Source organism: Urocitellus parryii, chromosome 9 (assembly GCF_045843805.1).
Source record: "Urocitellus parryii isolate mUroPar1 chromosome 9, mUroPar1.hap1, whole genome shotgun sequence".
Lineage (NCBI taxonomy): Eukaryota > Metazoa > Chordata > Mammalia > Rodentia > Sciuridae > Urocitellus > Urocitellus parryii.
The window spans coordinates 107,827,113-107,848,526 of NC_135539.1; the positions used below are offsets into that span (position 1 = coordinate 107,827,113).

The window sequence follows — 21,414 nt, forward strand, 5'->3', positions numbered from 1 at the left end:
AAAAAAGAGCTCAGAGGTTGCTTGGGGATGGGAGGGTGAAGAGCAGGTGTGGGCAGGAGGGAAGGATTTCCAAGGGAAATGACAAAACTTTTTGGAGTGATGGATATATTCACCATCTTATTTGCAGTAATGGTTTTATGTCAACGTTGATTAAATTACACATTTTAATCCTATCTGGCTTATCAATTATTTTTAAAAAGCATGTGTAAACTCAGTAGAGGAATAGTATTTAGAGTCTAGGGGTACAATGGCAAGGAAAAGAGGCCTTCAAGCAGCAACTCGTACTCTGTCAGGCAACAGGCCAGGAAAGAAGCATATATAGATTGCACAATAGAATAATATGAGCTCTGTAGAAATATGCCTAGTAAGTTACGGCCACCTTCCTGGTGACAGATGGAGGGGAGAGGGGATTGGGGAAGTCTTCCTGGAAGTGATGGATCTGTGATGATGTAACAGTCCTCCTTGGTGATGCTAACGTAAGGGGAGCAGTAGTGACACATACTACATAGTTGTTACATCTCAGAGGGCACCTGATTTTATTTGCACTGTATCAAAACCATGCTTTTCCCTCCAATGAGCCTTGTCAGCGAAGCAGATTGTTAAGTGCAAAACAAGGATTTAACAATAAGTGGAAAACAAGGATAAAACGCTTTCCGTTGCCCTCTGAAGACTGTTAAATAAGTTCTGATTACATATTCAGAGTCTGTCCTTCCTGCTGTGTTCTTTGAGGGCCAAAACTGAATGTCTTATTCACCATCCTGTCCCCTGTAGGTAGCATAGGGCTTGGCACACAGCAGAGCTTGATGAAGATTGTTGGCTCATAGGTTTGGATTTGGACTGCAGCAAATGGGCAGACATTTGACTGGTGTCTCAGACATGTGTCAAAGTTTTGTGAAAAGAGGTACTAGGTGAAGCAGTACAACTGCCTTCCCCAATTCATGGCTGCTGCTTGTGTCTGAGTTCTGGCCCTCGCTCCCAACCAGTCTGGCCCTGTCTCCCCATGTTTTTTTCCTAGTGGACTGACATCAGAAAACTCTTGCTTTGAGTCCACCTCCCCAAAGGTTCCAGGCATGAAGTTTTCCTGAGAAGGACCTTGGCCATCTGTTCTAGGGAGAGGCAGCTGGCCTGGCCTGCTCTGAACACATTGGGCATTCTGGGACCTGACTCAAGGACCACTCTTGTATTATTTCTTTTCCTTTTCTCCTCCTTGCTTCTAGCACTTCTCTATGCCACCATCTTCGGGAATGTGACGACAATTTTCCAACAGATGTATGCCAATACCAACAGGTACCACGAGATGCTCAACAGTGTTCGGGACTTCCTGAAACTCTACCAGGTGCCCAAAGGACTGAGTGAGCGAGTCATGGACTATATTGTGTCTACCTGGTCCATGTCTAGAGGCATCGACACAGAGAAGGTAAGGAGTGCCAGGAAATCACTTGTCTGTTGGCTTTCTCAAGGTGGGCTGAGACCCTCAAACCTAGCTGAGTTCAGACTTCATCTGGGTGATCCTAGATTCTCAGATCCCTTCTCCCAAGGTTTGGTTGCTTCCACATCAGCCTTCCCCAAAAAAACAGCAATTAAGAGTCATTATTTAAGAAACTGGAAAAGCGAGGTGTGCCTCCTGGAAAAGAGAAAAACTGGAAGTCTAACTATCCAGAACAGAATTTCCCAGATTTGGACAATGATGAGAATCAGGTCATGATAAGAGGAGGTTGTTAGTACTACTGATTTTTCCTTTTGTTTCACATTCTAAGGTAGCACATCACTGTTACTAATCTAGTCTTTATTCCAACTTTTGATTTTTGTTCAACGGGAATTTACTTGCATGAACATTGACTTTTTTTTTTAATCGCATTAAAATTAGCTATTTCCTGTTAAATGAGGTTTATTGCCTTCCCCTTAAATCATGTGCTCTAGGATATTGCCCCACTCATCTTCCCTCCTGTCAATCTAGATAAAAATTCTATTATTCATTTATGAATCGTCTCCTTTGTACATTTTCTAAAAGCAAAGATTCCATCCTGGCTCAATTTTTCTCTGCTTAGTCTTTTCTACCACACTTCCTCCCTTTATTGCCAATCTGTACACACTTGGGGAAATACCGATTCCTTTTCTCTGTTAGAATTAGGAAAACAAAAACACTATTGCAAAAATACCTATTGACATATTCAAGTCCGAATTCAACTAGCCTTTGGGATCAGCTGTCCATGTTCCTATCTTCCTTCATTGGAATAGTTGGTTGAGAAGTGACAGTGTAAAAGGAAAAATGAACTAAAATCAGCCCTCAACTTTAAAAGAAATGTCACTTTGGATCTGTTGACTGTGCCATGAGACCTACAGCAGCACCGCCACAGCATTGGCTATCATGTCTTGACCGTGCATTGACAATAAATGTATTTTTTTGTTTCTCCTGCCTGTCTGCCCCTGCAACAGAGCCTTATTTGGCCTTCAGTGGCCATGGGAGGGAGTTGCTGCGATCTCTGTCGACAGGATGAGGACAAGAAGCCCAAATCCTTTTACTAATTGCCCCTGGTCATGGAGCAAAGAACAGCAAAACTAGGATTTGAACCCAGTTTCCCTTTGACTCCAAAGTTTTTTCCTTCGATTCCCTCCCCCACCCTTTAAAAATTTAAAACATGTACTGGAGGGAAGAAGCAGGAGTCTTGATGATGAGGTTCTGATTTCCCAGATGGGCAGGTTGGGAGTTGGAGCCGCACTGAGTCCCCAGCTTTGCCAACCCCCTGCCCCAGTTGTCCCTATTTTTTCTGTGCCTTTCTCTCAACAATGCCTGTAGGCTCTGTGGGTTCCTGACCGCTGATGGAGCAGAAAGGAACTTTGATCTCTCTGCCCTGGAGCTCCTTTTCCCAGGCCCCAGAATGCCTTTGTAAATCTGGTTGTCTGGAAAGAAGCCCTTCCCCACCACCCTCCCTGCAGGGCTAGGCTGGGCCTTTGCCTGTGAGAGATGACACAGTCAGCATTTACCTTCCCTCTCCCTCCCTGCTGTGGAGGGCTTTGGGATTTGTCCCATTTCCTGGCCCAGATGGGAGAGGAAATAGCCATGAACTTCACTATGGTTACTTACTACAGAGCCCAGAGTGGCCTGAATGGCTATTCCCCTTGGCAGGGGCTTACGACGGGCAACTGCTAGGGAAGAGAACCTACCAGGGTAGTTCTGGAACACTCTGGATTTAGTGGTAAGTAGCTGGTGACTTTGAGCACATGCTTGTCTCTCTGAACCTCAGTTTTCTTATCTATAATACCTGGAAACTAGATGTCCTCTAAGGTCCTTTAGCTACGAACTTCTGAACTACAAAGACTCCCTCTGATGACATGATGTTGCTGCTACAATAACATAAAAAATGACAACTCGGGCACTGAATATTTGCTTATTCTCGGACCTTCCATACAACAGCTCGTGGAATCCTTGCAAAATTCTCACGCATGATGGAGTCAGGTGCAGGATGCACTCCTGTAACCCCAGCTACTTGGGAGGATCACAGTTTCAAGGCTAGCCTGGGAAACTTGGACCTTGTCTTGAATTTAAGGAAAGCAAAAATTTCTGGGGATATAGCTCAGTGGCAAAGCATCCCTGGCTTCAGTCTCTAGTACTGGGGGGGGAGGGGAAATCCACACACAAATTCAAAAATGAAAACTCAGTAAGCTAAGTATTGCTTCCAGCAAATGCTGAGGCTGTGACTGGATCCAGATCTGCCTGAATCTAAATCTTCTCTCTCAACCTTGACCCAGTCCTGCCCAGCTGGGGGAGGCTATGAGCCTTCAGTGACATATCCCTGTGGCCTTTGAGGCTCTTGAGGAAGAGGAGGGTATCTCCTCCTATAAGCAGTAGGGAGGGGATTGCCAGTGGGGTTGAGGACCATCCACCCCTCTGTGGAGCTAGTAGATGAGAAGATGGAAATGCCCAAAGGCTACAGCAGTCTGCAGTTCCTCCACTCCAGATTCTCTCACCTCCTCATATTGTGGGCTCTGGGATCAGAGCCCATGAATAAAACATTGCCTCCATGCCTTGCCTTGTTTGCTAGCAGTCTCTGCCAGCAAAGCCCAAGTCAGAGGAAACCAAATATTTAAAGGTGAACTCACCTGCAGAATAAATCTTGGTTCCAAACTACCGAGCACCATTTTGACATGACATGCACCTGCTCCCTGCCCTCTGGTGATCTGCTTGGAAAGAAGAAACCCAAATTAAATCTTTACTTCTGCAGGAGCCTTGTTTTTCATAAGCCTTACGGAGCGAGGCACTTAGCAAGCACTCTGCCAAAGGTTTGGCAGCCTGAGCTCTGTGTGCCTCTGTGAGTCCTCCATCCCCACTCCCAGAAAGCGGGTACCCAGAAGGAGGGGATGTTCATTAAGTCACCTGCTGGGGCTACGCTGCCCTGAGCTGTGTACTGGTAGATGTGATTTTATTTAACCTTTGCAAGTCAATGTTACCAGTCTGTGTTTTACAAGAAAACAGAGGTACAGAGCTGTTAAGTCACTTGATGGGGAAGGAGTCGGGATTTTGACTCTGACCTTTTCTCACTGCTGAGCTTCCACGCAGAGACCCGGTGGGTGGGTGGATAGGAAATAAAGTTGTCAAGAGCAAGGTGCTATTTGAGCTCAGCAAATGGCCTGTACTAAGGCAGAGAAGCAAGGGCAGAAAAGTTCCCAGCACTGCAAGGAAAAGTTTTCACTGAATGTTTGATTGTAGGTCCCATGCTGTGTTCACAGACGAGGGTGGGAGCAATTATTTCAGAACCACTCCTGAATTCACTGGAAAAGTCCACTTGAAGGTGTTCTATTGTGTTACTGAATGCTTGCTATGTAAGAGGCCATGAAGAGGTTTCATAACAAAAATTCAGTTCAGGGAAATATTTCTCCTTCTAGAAAAAGCTGAAAATGTTTTCATTGTTTGAGAAGATGAGACCTATATGTCCCCTTACAGTTCCCATTTTTCTTTGAAAATGCTGCAAGTAAAATTACAAGCCCAGCTGTTTTGTGTAGCTGCCTAGTATAAGAGTTTGTTAAGATGTGACCAGCAGGTTTGAGATCCCTCCTATCCTATTTCCTGCTTGTTCAACTCTGGGCAAGTTATGTCGTTTCCCTGAGCAACAGTTTCTTCATCTGAAAAACTGACACAATAACATTATATCATGGGGTTTATATGAAGACCACATTAGCTATTGCACACAACACTTTTAAAGTGTAAATTTGGGTCCCTCATCTGCTTTCCCTTTCCTTCTTTGTTATTCTCTTTGGCACTCACCACTAGATATTATTTGTCTGTCTGTTTGCTCCTACTAGATGGTAAATTGCAAAAGGGTTAGGATTTTTGTCTTTTTCACTGCCTCATCCTCAGAACTAAAAATGATGCCTGTTATACCATAAGGTACTCAATAAATAGGTATTAAGTGAATAATTTTAAAGTATTTAACAATGCCTGGTACACAGTAAGTATTCAATAAATGTTATTTTATGCATCTCTTTCAATAATACCCCATATTTAGTCCATCAGCAGATCATGTCAGTTCTACATTCATAATATATTCTTTAGTCTATAATCAACCCACTGGGCTATGGAATAGTAGAAGTTATTCCTTCTATCCAACTGTAATTTTGTACCTGCTAACAACAAATTTACCATATATTTCAAAAGAACTAAGTGTATTTTGAATGTTCTCAACACAAAGAAATGGTAAATACTGCAGTATGTTGATTGCCCTGATTTGATCAAGACTCATTGTATACATGTATCAAAGTACCATGCTGTACCCCATAAGTGTGTGCGTTTTGTTACATGTCAATTTAATTTTTTTTTTTTTTTGTAACCTGAATTTGGCTCCACTGACAAAGTTCCACAGGTCCCTAGCCTCATACTGGGATGTTTATAGGAGTGACCTAAACAAATTCCTTGATTCCACTGTCTCTACCCTACAATCAGGGCTCTCTAAACCCACTCTGTGGCTGCAGTATTCCTCTTAAAATATGTCAGCTCATCCCACCCCTGCTAAAATGTTTTCCAGTGCTCCTCCCATCAAAGCCAGAATGAAACCAAAGGCTAATCCTGACCTAGAGTCCCTGGAGCTTGTTGTTCTCTCTGCACCTCTTCTCCTTACCCTTCCCTCCCTCCATGATGGCTACTGCTCAGGCCCCCTCAGAACCATTCTGTTTGCCATCCTGCTGGAATGTTCTTCTTCCACGTGGCTCACTCTCATCTGCAAGTGTTGGCTTCAATGTCACCTTAGAGAAGACTTCCCGAATGGAGTCCCACACACTCCCAGTCCCAACCCTCAGACCTGTGTCCTGAGCAATCAGCATAGATTATTTTAGACTCTTGCTTGTCTTTCCCACAGAATGAGAGCACCGCCAGGGCAGGATTTGGCTAGAAGAGTAAAGTCGGGCTTTGTGGGGTGTTGCTGCTGCCCCAGGGGGTGCTGAAGGAAGTGAACTGGAGGTTGCAGTGGGGATCCTCACACTGTTTCTTTCTGTGCCCATCCAGGTCCTGCAGATCTGCCCCAAGGACATGAGGGCTGACATCTGCGTGCATCTGAACCGTAAGGTGTTCAAGGAGCACCCAGCCTTCCGACTGGCCAGCGATGGCTGCCTGCGGGCACTGGCCATGGAGTTCCAGACAGTGCACTGTGCCCCAGGGGACCTCATCTACCATGCTGGAGAGAGTGTCGATAGCCTCTGCTTTGTGGTCTCTGGCTCTCTGGAGGTGATTCAAGATGATGAGGTGGTGGCTATCCTAGGTAGGCATTTCCCTTGCTGAATGGACAGGTCCTAGTACCCAAGATTGGCTTAGCTGCTGGACAGTTCAGTGTCATCGTCACCTTCAACCAGAGGTTGCTCCACAGAGCAGGGCCAATTGGTGCAGACTCCAACAAATATTTAAGTGCCTGTTTTGTGCCAGTGCTGTCTGAGGCACTTGGGGTATTCAATGACAAGAATGGTTTTGTCCTTGGGGCTCCCAGTCTAGGAGAAAAATGAACAAACAGATATTTGCAATCCATTGAAAGGGGTATCCAATCCAGTATCCAAGAGGGAAGAAAGGACACCTAAGTTAAAACCGAAAAATTGAGAACTAGTTAGCATAGAGAATAAAAGGAATGAAGGAATAGTCTAAGAGGAGGGGATAACAGAGACATCTATTAGAGACAGAGACAGATTCATTATGGGAACTGCTAGTTACTCAGTGTTTCCAAAATGAGAGAGGCTCTGACAAGATATGAAACTGGAGAGAGCGGAGCACTGGCAGATCACATCCAGCTCTGGAAGCCACATAAAGGGCCTTGGATGTGACGTGGGGAAGCCAATGAGGATAGGGAAGATGAAAGGCATGGTCAGATTTAGTCTTTAGAAAGATGACAGAAGTTGCAGCTTGGAGATTGGATTGAAGGAGGGAGGCTGGGACATGGAGACCAGGTTGTGTAGGCATGTTATCTAGGGACAAGTTGATGGTGGCCTGAACTAGGATGGTAACAGGCAGATGGAGAGAAGCAGATGGAATTGGGATATTTAACAAGTAGAACCAATAGAGCCTGGAGATGGATTCATTGTTGGGGGAGACAGAGCAGTCGAGAGGACTGTAGGATTTCTCACTTGGAGAACAGGGAAGCTGGAACACCATACACAGTGATGGGGAACATGAAAGAAAGAGCAGGGACACGGGGGTCATGTTGATATTTGGAACACTGAACATCGGTGGCTTTCGAGGAACTCATCAGGAACTCACGTTTTTCTTGGGGTTCTGTCCCTCTGAGGGAAACAAGCCATCACCATCATCATAGCAGCCATCATTTGTGGGCATCTACTCTGTGCCAAACAGCTTACATACAGATTCTCATTTAATCCTCACGGTAACCCTATAAAATGGCTTTATTATCCTCATTTTGTAGATGAGACATTAAAGTTCAGAGAGGTTAAGAGAATCTCCTCATGGCTGATGGGGCCCATGGAGTCCTCAGACTCGGCCATCACCTTATCCCTATATAACATACCTCTGCTCTTACCCATTTTGTGCCATAATCCTAATGATAATTAACAGCCCTTGATGTTACCAGGCAATGCTAGATATTATAAGCACGTGTTTTATCTTTGATATATGATCTCTCTGGAAACTAAGGCAGGGAGAGATTGAGTTACACTGAAGTCCCAAGCTATTTGCTCCCTAGAAACTTAGAGTTTTATTGAGATACAAACTACATAGAGATAGATTGTATCTCAATAAAACTCTAAATAATTCTGATAGAATTATTTGCTTAAAAGGTCCAAACTAAAGCTGGACATGGTGGCACATGCCTAGAATCCTAGAAACTAGAGAGCCTGAGACAGAAGGATCATAAGTTCAAGTCAAGCTTCAGCAACTTAGTGAGGCCCTAAGCAATTTAGTGAGACACATCTCTAAAAAGGACTGGGGACACAGCTCAGTGGTTAAGCACTGTTGGATTCAATCCCTAGTGCGAAAAAAAAAAAAAAATTCCCAAACTTTGTTTCTGCTTGGAGCTGGAGTATACAATCTGCAGCCTCTTTCTCTCTCCCTGGGCCCCAAGCCAACTTGCCCTCTTGATTCCATTTGATTCAGGGTAAACCCAGGATGATTTATATTCCTTCAGCATATGCTGGCAGATGGTCAGAGGGAGAGTGGAGTAGCTTCTGGGAGGGGCCTGGAGACTGAGCCTGTTTGCTAAGTGTTCTGGGATCTGTGATATCCATTGACCTGCGGACCAGATACTCTGCTCCTTGCCTTGTCACAGAAAAGTGAGGTTTGATAGAGCATGAGGAACAGGACTCGGGAAGGTTAAAGACTTTGCTTTGGTATATCTGAAGGGAAAGGGCTTTTATCTCCACCTTTAATACCCATCCATACCCTTGATAGAACTTTTTTAATTTTTGTATTAGTAATAGCTGTCAGGATGTTTACCTGGCTGAGAAAGACTAGTGACTAGGAGCAATCCTTTGAATTTGAATTTGGGTTAACGCTTGGTGCAGGGTATCTTTCATTTCTCCACTGATAACTCACCATGTGCCTTTCCAAGGAATCCAGCCTGAGACCAGCACCATCTACCTAATACACTCATACTCTGGCCATCCTTAACAACCCATCCTAACCTGCTCTGTTAGAAATTGGTTTGGACACCTAGACTCTGGCATGGAAGATGGAACTGAGCAGAGGTGAGGAAGCAAATGGCACTTCCTACCCCTCCTTGCTTCCCTTCAGTCTGGCTGACCTGGTCCATTGACTGCTTCTCCAAATCCAGACCCTCCTGGGCATCTGCCTGCTTGAGGTGGCAATGTGGTTGGGAACTCGAATAGCTCTTCGGCTTTGGATTCACAGTGTTTGCTGCCCTCAAGCTGTCCAGACTAGAAAAGGCACCTCCTATGTTCCCTGGCAGCCAGGTTTGGGGTCCTAAAATTAGGTCCAAGACTTTATATCCTGAATAATCTGTTAAGAGGTCCTTATTCTGTAAAAGGACATGACAAGTCCTTGAATTAGCCTTTCCTCGGAGTCAAGAGGCATAAGAGAGCCCAAGCTATTTGTTCCCTAGAAACTTAGAGTTTTCATATTGTTTTGCTCTCAGTGGAACTTTTTTCTATATTGGGGATTGAACCCAGGAGTGCTTTTACCACTGAGCCACATCCACAGCCCTTTTTATTTTTTGAGACTGGGTCTCGCTGAGTTGATTAGGGCTTCTCTTAAGTTGCTGAGGCTGGCTTTGAACTTGCAATCTTCCTGCCTCAGCCTTCTGAGCCACTGGGATTACAGGTGTGTGCCTACCACACCCAACAGAATAACTTTTGCTCAATGAGCCAAAATCAGTTTGTTCTTGCAAAGGGGTTCAAACATCAAATGGGTGTTGGAACTAGATATTTATGGTCCTTTGATGCCCTTCAGTTCAATCTAACAAAACCTAATTGAACACCTGCTTTACATCAGGTACTTTCATGTGGGGGTAAGGGTGACAGCAGTGGCCCAAATATTGCCCCATCCTTCTAAAAACTGCTGTAATGGAGGGGACAGACATTTAAAGGACAGCAATCACTCTGTGACAAGTATTACCACAGAGAAAATGCAAGTGCTTCTAGGGGCTCATTGAACAAACGCTCATTGAGCAGCTGCGATATACCCAGTGCTCCAGTGAGGAAGGATAATATCCAGGGAATCTTTATCACAAGCCAGAGACTTTAGAAAAATATCCAGAGCTCATATGTCTCATTCTTTTGCTCTCTGGTCTCTTGTTATCAGTTGACTCATTTACATTCTGCTAATTTGCTTCTTCTTTCCAGTTCCAATATTCCACCCCCATTCTCTGATTAATTTTAGCACCGACTCCAAGAATGAAGAAAAGGTCAGTACTCATAACTGAGTGTATTTAGTATGTGTTAAAAATAGAACCTTTGCTAATGAAAGTCTTCTAGACTTTTCATGATTGCACCTCACCACATGAAATGTGCATGATGTTGCAAACTAATACATGTATACATACAGTGCTACATAAAATTTAGTATTTCTTTCACTGTATGAAATGCAACATGATGTTTTTTATTAGCTGCTATTCTTTTTTAAATTTTATTTTATTTATTTATTTTTGGTACTGGGTATTGAACCCAGGGGCATTAAACCACTAAGCCACACAGGAAGCCCTTTATTTTTTGAGACAGGCTGTCAAATAAGTTGCTTAGGACCTCATTAAGTTGTTGAGGCTGGCCTCGAACTGGAAATCCTCCTTCCTCATCCTTCCAAGCCACTGGTATTACAGGCATATGCCACTTCACCCAGCTGTTATTTTTTTTAAATGAACATCATAACCTACTAAATTGCTTTCTTGACATGATCAAAATCCACAATTTAAAAACATAGTTCCACAAACCTAGACAACATCCTTTTTGTATTGAAAGCCATGCTGCCCTCTGACAACAGAAGGTTCTAGAAATCTCTTTCCCTCTGTTCTTCTCTGTGCCTTATATTTGATATGACACCCTCCCCCAATCTCCTTTTGGAATTTTCTTAGAAATTACTTAGCAGTTTCTCAAACTTAGTTTCTTGACTCCTTGAAATAAATTCACACTTTAATATGCCCATTCTATTTATTAGATTCTTGAGAGGTAGATTTCTTCTGAATCTTTAAAGATGTTAGAATAAAAAGACATAAGTATCATTTTGTCCCTACCCAAAAGTGCTGTTGGCTTCTACATGTAGATTCTTGTCTTGGTCTTCAGTTCCTTGACCAGCATAGATGAGTCGGAGATCAGCCTCAGGGTGGTGCTTATCTCACTGTGTTTCCATCCTATAAGTGCCATATTTATAAAATCTCACTTCATTGTAACTAATGGGTTTTGCATTTTAGTACTTAATTTGCATTTTGTTCATGGGTCATCTTGTGTCTTGTTTTTTCATTTTTCTTTCATTCTGTTGGAACGTCGGAAGTCTTTTGGCCAGGCTGCATCAAGTAGTAGAAAGAGGCCTTGATCTAGACTTGAGATTTAGTCATAGCCTTGAAAAAGTGAACCACTAGTTTGGTTAAGAGTCTCAAGTCCTCCTGTGTTTCTACTGAGCCCATCATACTGCATCTATTTGCATTATTCATATCTCTGTTCTGTGAGTCCAGGTCCCTTTGATTTCATATCTCTGGCATTTATCACAGGGACCATCACATAGAAGGTACCAGGGACTATTTGCTGAATGAAGTGGAATTGAGAGACACAGGCTGGACTGTGATTGGCTCCATGGGTCAAAGTAAGAGTCTTGTGTTAGGTATTTTGTCACAGCAATAGAAAGCTGAGCAAAACAACTTAAAGGAGGAAAGATTTATTTTGGCTCATGGGTTCGGGTTTTAGTCAATGGTTGATTGGTCCCATGCCTGTGAGCTTATGGTGAGGTAGAACATCATGTTGGGATATGCATGGAGGAGCAAAACTGCTTACCTCATGATAGCTAGGAAACAGATTAGGGACCAGGGGAAAAATACACCCTTCAAATTTGCACCTCAGTGACCTCCTCCTTCCAACTAGACCCCTATATCTAAAGGTGGCACCACCTCCTAATAGTGCCACAGGCTAGTAACTAAGCCTTTAGCACATAACCATAACAAGTTTGAACTTGACCTTGTGAGGATGAGGGACCCAGAGAGAACGTTAAGCAGGTGAGTAGCATGAGGATTTGGGTTCCACAAATGCAGAGGCATGGAGAAGAGCTGGAAGGCTCAGAAGAAAGGGTGAGGCCCAGAGTGGGCGGTAGAAGGGAGACGAGTAGGAGAGTCAGAGTCCAGAGGTATTGGGAGAAGGAGAACCTGCAAGATTTAGAAGGGGATTGGAGAGTCAAAAGGGGAGGAGGAGGAGGGATGGGGTGGAAGGGGAGGGAAGGAGGAATTTGCAGTGTCTTTTTGAAACAGATCCAGGTATAACTGTCACCTAGAGACAGGTCAATTTCTAGATGAGCCAAAGCCTAATCAAAGGGTTGGGGTGGGGCAGGAATGGCCATGGGGGGAAGGTTAATGGGCAAGACTGACTTATGTGACACAAGTCCTATCTGCAGTCCTATCATGGTTAGAATTTACAAGTACATCCTTCCTAAACATACAGGAGTATGTCCTTCTCACAGTTACTACATTGGAGGGCACTCATCTTTGCTTGACAGTTAGCTTCTTTGGGCTGTTGACTTTGTTTGGATATTAATGCAGCATCCATTTATCTGGAAATTAGGAAGTTTTAACATATGAAATTAACATAACATAGTGTTAGTTTCATTGGGAATACAGAAAGACATCTTAGTCTTGGGGGAATGTTCTGTCAAATTGAGTGAGACCAATGCATGGTTAGTGACCATAAGCAGCACAGTACCTCTATCTGTATACTTCCTGGTGATCAGGGAAATGTTTGTGGAGGAGGTAGAAGTTGAGCAGGGTGTGGGTTGCCCATGAGGAGTTTGATGGGCTGAGTCTTGATGTGGTCAGAGCAGCAAAGCCTCGAGAGGCATCAGGATGGGAATGTGCAGGACATGATCAGGGACCAGTGTTGGCCGACTAGACTGAGCCACTTTTCAATGGATCCAGGGATTCTCAGCTTCATTGAGTACAGGACTCATCTGGGAAGCATGTTCACAATACTGAGTCCCAGCTGTTCCCTGAGATTCTCATTTTGTAGGGCTATAGCCTCAGAGACTACAATGCCAAGAAGCCCTAAATGTGATTCCACACCTGTGGCTTGAGGACCACACTTTGAGAAGCATTGCTTTAGGCAGTCAGTACTTGATGTTTGTTGTGGGACGGAGTGGGATGATGAATGGGGAAGGCAAGACGCTCCAGGCAGGGGACCTTTTATTACTTTAGCTTAAACAGCATGAAGCTGCCAATTTTCAACTTTCCTAGACCTATCAAATGGTAGGATAAACTTCCTCATGATCTATATACCAGGTGATGAGGGTATTCTAAATGGCAAGGAGGGTACATAACAGATCAGGGGAAGGAAAATGTGGCGTGGGTTACCTAATCACAAGATCAGCACTTGAGCTGGAGCCAAGGATCATGCAGGGAAGCAGTAAATTATGGGAACAGCAGGCATGTCAGGGCTCATCTGTGGATGGCTCTGAATGTCAGCATGAGGAGCAGGCCGTGGAGACCACCAAAGGTAGTGAGAGAGGTATGCCACAGTTAGCACTATGATTTGTAAAGAGAGAGGGAGATGGGAGGGAGGCATCTGGTGCCCTTGGCTTATGATAGGAACAAAGCACGTATGTAGACAAGGAAAGTGGGGTTTGGAGGGGCTCCCAAGTTAAGTGCAGAATGGCCAGGGGAATTTGAATTCATATAAATGGGAAGTCCTTATTAGCATAAGTTTTTCCCAAACACAAACAAGATATGTTTTTTGAGGGAAATTATTCACTCACTGAAATTCAATTTTAACTGGACATCCTATTTTTGCTAAATCTGCTAATATTTGTTGGGAGGGACAGATGGATAAAAATAAATCATCAGGGAGAAGTCTTTAGGGTTTTAAATACTAGGATGTAGGGAGCAAGTGGAGGAGAGGCGATTCTGATGTCTGGGTAAGTGTTTACTGGAGGAAAGGGAGGTATTGGCATAGAAGGTGAAGTCGGCAGGAAGAGGCTGTGTGAGAGTCAATGATAAGATTGTTTGGCTTGTTGCATCTAAAGGCCAGTAGGACATCCAAGTGGAGGGTCCAGCATCACTCAGAAAGATGGCTCTGAACCAGGAAAAGAAGTCAGAGCTCATGACAGATTGAGAAATCCATGGAAGGAATAGGAAATAGAAATGGGGGGGGGAGCAGGGACTAAAGATGGACATATAATTTTTTTTTCCTAAATGATCAGTTTTTTTACCAGAGGATTTTTAATGGGCATGCAGCCAATCAAATGCTCACAAGGAATTTTATGCAGTAATTAGAAATTCTTCTGATCAATGAAGTAAGTAAAACACAATTTTAAAATGCAATATGGTCTCACTGATGATGGGGGGAAAACTTTCGTGGATGAAAGCCCATCAACATCTTTACCACCGTGTTATACTGGATATCTTCTTTGTGAGGCTGTAGGAAATTTTAATTTTCTTTTTTTAAATATTTTTCTGTTTTTCAAGTCTATTTAAAAGAGCATATGCTAGTTTCAAAATGAGAAAATTTAACTTTTCAAATAGACTTTAAGAAAGTCAGCATTATTTCAAGTTTCTAAGATGCTTTTGGTTAAAAGACATAATGTAAAAGAATGATATTTAGGGTTGGGGTGTAGCATAGTGATAGAGCACTTGCCTACCACGTGCAAGGCCCTGGATTCAATCCCCAGTACTATAAAAAGAATAGTATTTCATTTTTTGAATAGATGTCTTTTGTTATTTACTTATCTAGACAGAAAATAAACGGCATTAATTTTCCATGCACGATCTAACCCCTCCCTTCAGTGTTCTTGGAAAGGAGGATGGCCAGACCGTGAAGATAGAATGCTTAACTAACAAATATTTTAAACAACCACAACAGCTTTGTGTAAACCCTCATGACTTTAGAGATAGGGAAGCTAAATCCTTCCTGGAGATGCTTCCCAAGATTCTTGTGAGTTGGGGTAAGGGAGAAGAGGGATCCCCACTGCCTACCCTCCCTGCGCTCCCTTGCTCTACATTCCACCCAGAACCTGATGAAGTTTCTGGATGGATGTTACTGCCACTCAGCACATGAGCTTGCACTTGGCACAGGGAGAGAAGGCTACGCTGGCGTGTCTCTCTGCACACTCCAACCAAGCATTAATATTCATAAATCTGTTCCATCAACCAAAGCAATTACATTAAATCTACGCTCCTAGCGAGGAGTGATAGCATGAAAAATCTAGAACTTCAAAAACACAAAAATACTTCTCTTAGGTAATGCACACATTATCTGATTAAGAGTGGGGCGGAGACCAGGTTCTCTTTCTTAATTCTGCTTTTGCTTGAGCAATTTAAAAAATTGGTGTACAGTCCCTGAAAGCACTGGAAGTTATATCTGTCATTCCTTTCTAAAGGAAATTCTTAAACATTTAGTGTCCAGACAGAGAAATTGGTGGAATAATAAATTATAAGGCATTTATTATAATGATAGGAAGTTTTATTGACATGAAAAATGTTTCAAATATAATCTTAAATGGGGAAAAGTCAGAATATATGACTATATAATAACCTCAACTACATAAAAATGCATATATGCTTGGAAGAAAAGATTTATCAAAATATTAACACTTTATGAATGGTAGACTCAATAATTTTTATTTTTTAATATATCTCAATTATTTTCTGCAATGCATGTCATATTCTTTTATAAATAACCAGAAGGGGGAAGATAAAGACAATTTTCAGCTCTCATCTGCAGGGATCTTAGAAAACTTTCACCTGCTTCCAGTGGAAAATTTATAATCTGCTTGGTGGAGAGACGTTGGGCTAATTTAATTCTATCTAATTGCAGTCTTGAAGAATATAAGGAGAACTGTCATGCTTTTTCCAAATCACTGTTTTAGCTTCACCATTTAGCTGTGAGCCCCCATTAAGCTAGAGATGCCAGCCTTTGGCTCATGCTCAGTAAGGTCCCCACAAGGAAGGCTGGTGACCCATTTTTAGATGAAGTCTTAACACTTTAGAAGAGCAATTATTATCATAGGCTAATTTCTAACATGCATTTTATTTATTTGTTCTTAAATTTACCTGTAAACCACATCTTGGCATTAAAGCAAATTACAGTGAATTAAGGGAGCATTCCTGAGCAAGTCAGCAAATTCTTTTCTTTTGGGTCAGGCTGACTATGTAGGTACCTGAGGTTACCTGGGTTCTTACACTTAGATTGGGGACCAGTCTTCCCCTCAAAGTCATGCAGCTTCATGCATTCTGGGTCTTTTGTATCCTAGCCCTCCTTACTTGGTGTCACTTGGTCCTATCTGTTCGCTGATAGCTCCATAATCGTGCCAGGTGTGGTGTTCAGGAGTTGGGGATACAAGAGTGAACTACACAGACCCATCTCTCATGGAGTGAACCTTCTTATCAAAGAAATGAATGTGCATTTTATGGTTCCAAGGGGTTATAATAGGAGTGGGAGTAGGGTGCTATTGGGATTTATAGTCGGGCCTCTTCTCTGGCCCAGCCATGGGAAGACAGGAGATGTCTGAGTTGAGTTCCCCCAGGTGCAGCAGGGACTATAGGGGGTTGGGAGAGGAGATTACAGAATGAGTGCTCCAGGGAGAGGGGACAGCATCTGCAAAGGTTTAGGAGACACTTCTGGGAATGAAAAGTAGTCAATATACTCGAGGCCCAGCATTCTGAAGCGGGTGGACAAGGCCTTGAACTTTGTTCAGGATTTGGATGGATGGCAGCGGAGAGCCAGTGAAAATTTCAAAGGAGAAAAAGACGGAATTGCATTTGTGTTTAGAAAAATCATCCTGGTAGTTTGGAAAATGGGTCAGAGCCAAGATGAGAGGCAGGGAGACCAGCAAGGAGGATGCTGAGAGATGAGAGTGGTCTGACCTGACTTTATAACAGAGGAAAATTGGACAGACTCGAGAGATGTTTCTTAGGTCAAATAACTGAACTTAGTCACATATTGTCTTTGGAGAAGGGCAAGATGGAGCTTGGGATGACTCAGAGAATTCACTGGGGTAGGCAGCTCTGGAGGACAGGCAGGATTTCCCAGAAAGAGACCAATTCCAGCATCAGATCTGGGGGTTTTCACTGTGGGAAAATTCTGGACTTAGAAGAGAGATCAAGGCTTGAAGTATAAATGTCCAGTTTGCAATTGGAAACAGAGGAGAGGATGGAAACGCCCAAGGACAGAGGGGAGGGTAAGAAGGAATAAGGTCCAGAGCAGAGCCCAAGGAATACCAGTTGGAGCCTGAGAGGGACTGACTGAAGAGGGGCAGAGAACAGGAAAGCAGGAGCCAAGAAGGAAAGCAAAGCAGCCAAGGTGTGCTGGGGGGAGGCTGTGGGCATTTGCAAATGTCACAGAATTACATTTAATGAAATAGAAGGTATCACGGATTGCAAGACACAGCTATATTTTATGGTCTCCCAAGACATTCGATTCAAAGTTTTACAAATTGCTAAATCACATACATACATACTAGAACCACAGCTCTTCACTACATTGAGGACTAAAAATTGCCTTTTAGGGTGATCAGAGGACTTACATAGACCATGGGGAGAGCAGTGTTAGCAGACTATGAAAGTCAGGAGAAAGAGTGGGGTGCCTGGAGAAATGAAGATGGCAGGTTCTAGCCTTAGGTATGCTTAGTAACTCGTATCCATCTCCCCAGAGTTCTGAACCAAGATGGGAACAATAAGTTACACAGGTAGGGGCCCAAACATCCTCCATCCAGATCTAATATTAGAGATGATGCTTTCTGTCTACATCTAAGAAGGATGCCCAGTAGCGAGGCCCACCTCGTGGTGCTCACTTACCCTGAAGCGGGTCTTTCCCATAAATATTAGGTATTGGAGGCACAGAGAGCATGCTTCCTGCAGGCAGTGGGTCCCTGAGGGGAGAACAAGGGCCTGACCCACACACAGGAGAATATTTTCCTTCCAAGCGAATCAATCAGATGAATGGAAGAGGACAGTTAAGGGCACCATGCAGCTAGAGCTGCCCTCCCATGGGAGGAAATAGTGGGAGTGGGGACAATAATTCAAATCAACCATTGGCAACAGTAAGAGTACGCAATCAGTGTAAATAAGACTACACAGGAGTCAAGCTGATAAAGGAACGTGAACATAGCAGAAGCCGGCTCTTAGTTCCCAACTATTCAGTTTTTTTCCCCGCTGTTTGGAAAATATCATCTGCAACTTTCATGTTTATCTAAATCCTCTTGCCTTACCTTGTAAGGTCAGATGTCTCCTCATCTTCTCTGAGAAATTTCCATAGTTCTGCCTAGCCCAACCTCCCCCACATCTGAGTATTACATTATTTTACTGTTTTATTTTATCTTTAGTGTTACACATATATATGAGTTTGGTCTTCTTACATTATAAGCCTCTTGAATATAGACAACCTCATATGTTCCATTTCTGTCCTCCTGGATTTCTGGGGCACTGCCTGGTCCATAGTAGGCATGGCCAAGTGGTTGAGCTGCATTGGAGTGTGTGCAAAGACATGGTGAGACACAACCCACCTGTGGGAACTTGAGTCTGATAGCTGCCTGGGAAAGACAAAGTCAGAAGCAGTTCCCTTAAGACCCAGCCTAGGACTTCAAGGTTCTCATGATAGTGTCACTGACCAGATAAACATGTGACACATTCCAGAGTCCCAACTCTGGTATGGAGGTGGTTTGAAGACAGGCATAACTATTGCTTTTTTCTGTACTAACCGCAAAAGAGAAAAAAATGTTTTTAACATCTCTGAGCTCTCCTACATAAACCTAAAATGAAAATCAACTTTTCTAGAAATAGATAAACCCTCTGAGAAGTAGGAAGAAATGCAGGCCTGTCCCTGGAGCCAAGGCCACCTCTGCATTTCCAGTCCTTGCTTTCTTCATTGGCCTAAGAAATCCAATAAAACATGTGGGCTAAGCACACAATGCCCCAACACAATCAGATAAGCCCCGGAGCTTATAGCTGAAGCTTTATCCCTATTAGCGTGTTTTCACAACTCAGACAGGAAGGCGAGTTGACAAGACTTCCACTGTGTCTGTCTGTCTTTGATGTGTGTTCTCACATCTGTAAACGGTAGCAGATGAAACAGAGGTCAGAGACTGCCAACAGCATTTGGTTTTTGCATTGAGGATAAGAAAAGGGCTTTGTAGTTTGACTGCAGATAAGAGAAAGCAACATTTACAAGATGTCAGAACTTTGCTTACCTACCAGTTGGGGAAATAGCCCCAAATATGCATGGGAGAGTTATTAAGTGTTCCTCAAAAAACTTGAAAGGCTGGACTTCAATACCTTTGGGTGAGGCAGACTGGGTGCTTGGAGCCTGGCACAGTGAATCCTCAGCAATCCAGGCTTTCTGGTCGGTCAGGGTTGGGCAGAGAAGCGGGTGGATCTGCCAAGGCACCCAGGTGAAGTCATTATAGCTCTTGCTTTGAATGTTCCACCTGGTCCCCCAGACATCTGGAAGCCCACAACTTCTCACCTTATGCAAGCACCTTGCCGTGGAGCCCAACATATTATTCTGCCCTGCCAGACCACAGACTCTCACATCAGCTAGGACCTGGGTTCAGCTGCTCTAACTAAAGCCCCAAATGATAGATGCTGACACACGACTGAAGTTTATTCTTCCATGTAGCAGTCCAGGTATAAGGGAGTGGGCATGGCAACTTCCTGTGTCAGGCACCCAGGCTCCTCCCAGTATTGCTTCACTTTCCATAGATCATTGCCCTGGGCCTTCTGGTCCAGAATAACTCACATCCTTCTTCCTGTCAGCAGGAAAGTGGGAAGCAAAAGAGCAGTTCGTGATCCTCCCCCTGTAAGTGTATTTTCATGAATCACACACATCCCTTCTCCTCCCTTAACCAGAACCTGGACAAAGGGCCACACCTAACTGGGATGTAGTCTGCATTCTTTTCTGGCTCTATTACCATAAGAGGAGAGGGCTCATTTGGAGGAACAACTGAAATCCTAGCCCATAGTTCTTGAGGGTCAAAGCTCTCCTGCTCCTTTATTCTTCTATCACCTCGTGTGCTGCCTGTCAGTGCTGCCTGTCCAAGGCCGGTTTCACAGACGACTGATTCAGTGGGGAGGGCCGCATGAGGAAGGGATGCAGGGGGCAGCCCACTGGGAGCACTGTGTAGCCTCTCCTGGTATGGAGGCCACATCACAGTCTGGGGAAAGCTGATGGGTCACAGGCAGTCACTGAACCCCTCTGGAACTCACTTTCCTCCCTTTAAAATGGGACTGGTAATCCTCTGGGATGTGAAGAGGATGGTTCTTTTGTGGCGGCTGCTGTTTTTGAGGCACCCACTGTGTTCCAAGAACAGTACTAAGTGCTTTACCTTTTTTCACGTAAACCTTACAAGAGCTCTAAAGTAGGCATTTTTACCCCTGTTTTATAGCTGAGCGATTCAAGGCTGGGAGAGGTTTCGTAAGTCGCCCATTGTTTCTGGACTCCCCAACCACTGAGTGGCTGCTATGTGCCAGAGACAGAGCTGGGACGCACATTTACAGGTATCATAGATGTTTCCAAAGGGAAACCGTGAAAAGGGCCCACATGGTGGGAAGCGTCTCCAGCCAAGGGATCAGGGAGGAAATTTGGATGTAGTCAAAGAATGAGCAGGAGTTATCCAGGCCGAGGAGCAGGATGGGGTTTGGAGGGTATGCTGGGAAGGCCCTGAGGAAAGAGGAAAGCCAGCCTTGGTGGGACCCTAAGAGCCCTAGTGTGACTGGAGGGTGGAGAGGGGCCAGCAAAAGCCCCCAGCAAGGTAGAGCTGGGCTCGCAGCCAGCCTGTCTGCCGGGAAAACTCATGTGGAGAGAATGGTTGGTCAAGTTCTTGGAAAACCTAATAGATCAGTTCCAGGAAAGAGGAGATTTGGGAACATTCTCTTTGTGTCTTAGTTAAATTTGGGTCCTATCTTCATGTCTATCTAGCATGTATGGTGAATGGAGGTGACATCCTAGTCACTGTCTTCCTGAACTATCTGGTCCAGTGCATGTGCACATTCTGCCAAGACCGATCTGCCAAGATCAATCCAGTCCCCTTTCTATGTCTCACCAGCAGAGTGCTTCCTAGGGCCAGGAGACAGATTGCCTCTTCCTCAGAGCCTCCCTTTACTTTGCCAGGATTTCTGCAGTTGCACTTTGCCATCCTGGGAAAGTGAACGGAAGGCCTCTCTTGTCTTGAAATGACTTGAGGGCAAAGGACTTCCTGATGTCCTGGGGACAAGGTATAAAAGGGATGGGGTAGGCAGAGAAGGGCAGCCCTCAGTGCACCCTGTGTTCTCGGCAACTCTCTCAGTACCTCCCTAG

At 44.1% G+C, this 21,414-nt stretch overlaps 1 protein-coding gene across 2 annotated transcripts in view; it reads left to right on the forward strand.

Moving 5' to 3' along the window:
* Kcnh1 (potassium voltage-gated channel subfamily H member 1) overlaps positions 1-21,414 on the forward strand; it is a 357,402-nt gene that overhangs the window by 245,849 nt on the left and 90,139 nt on the right. For both annotated transcript variants that reach the window (XM_026387530.2, XM_026387531.2), the window contains exons 8-9: positions 1,218-1,417; positions 6,497-6,749. In XM_026387530.2, coding sequence (XP_026243315.1) covers positions 1,218-1,417; positions 6,497-6,749 — 453 coding nt within the window. The remainder of the gene's footprint in view (positions 1-1,217; positions 1,418-6,496; positions 6,750-21,414) is intronic.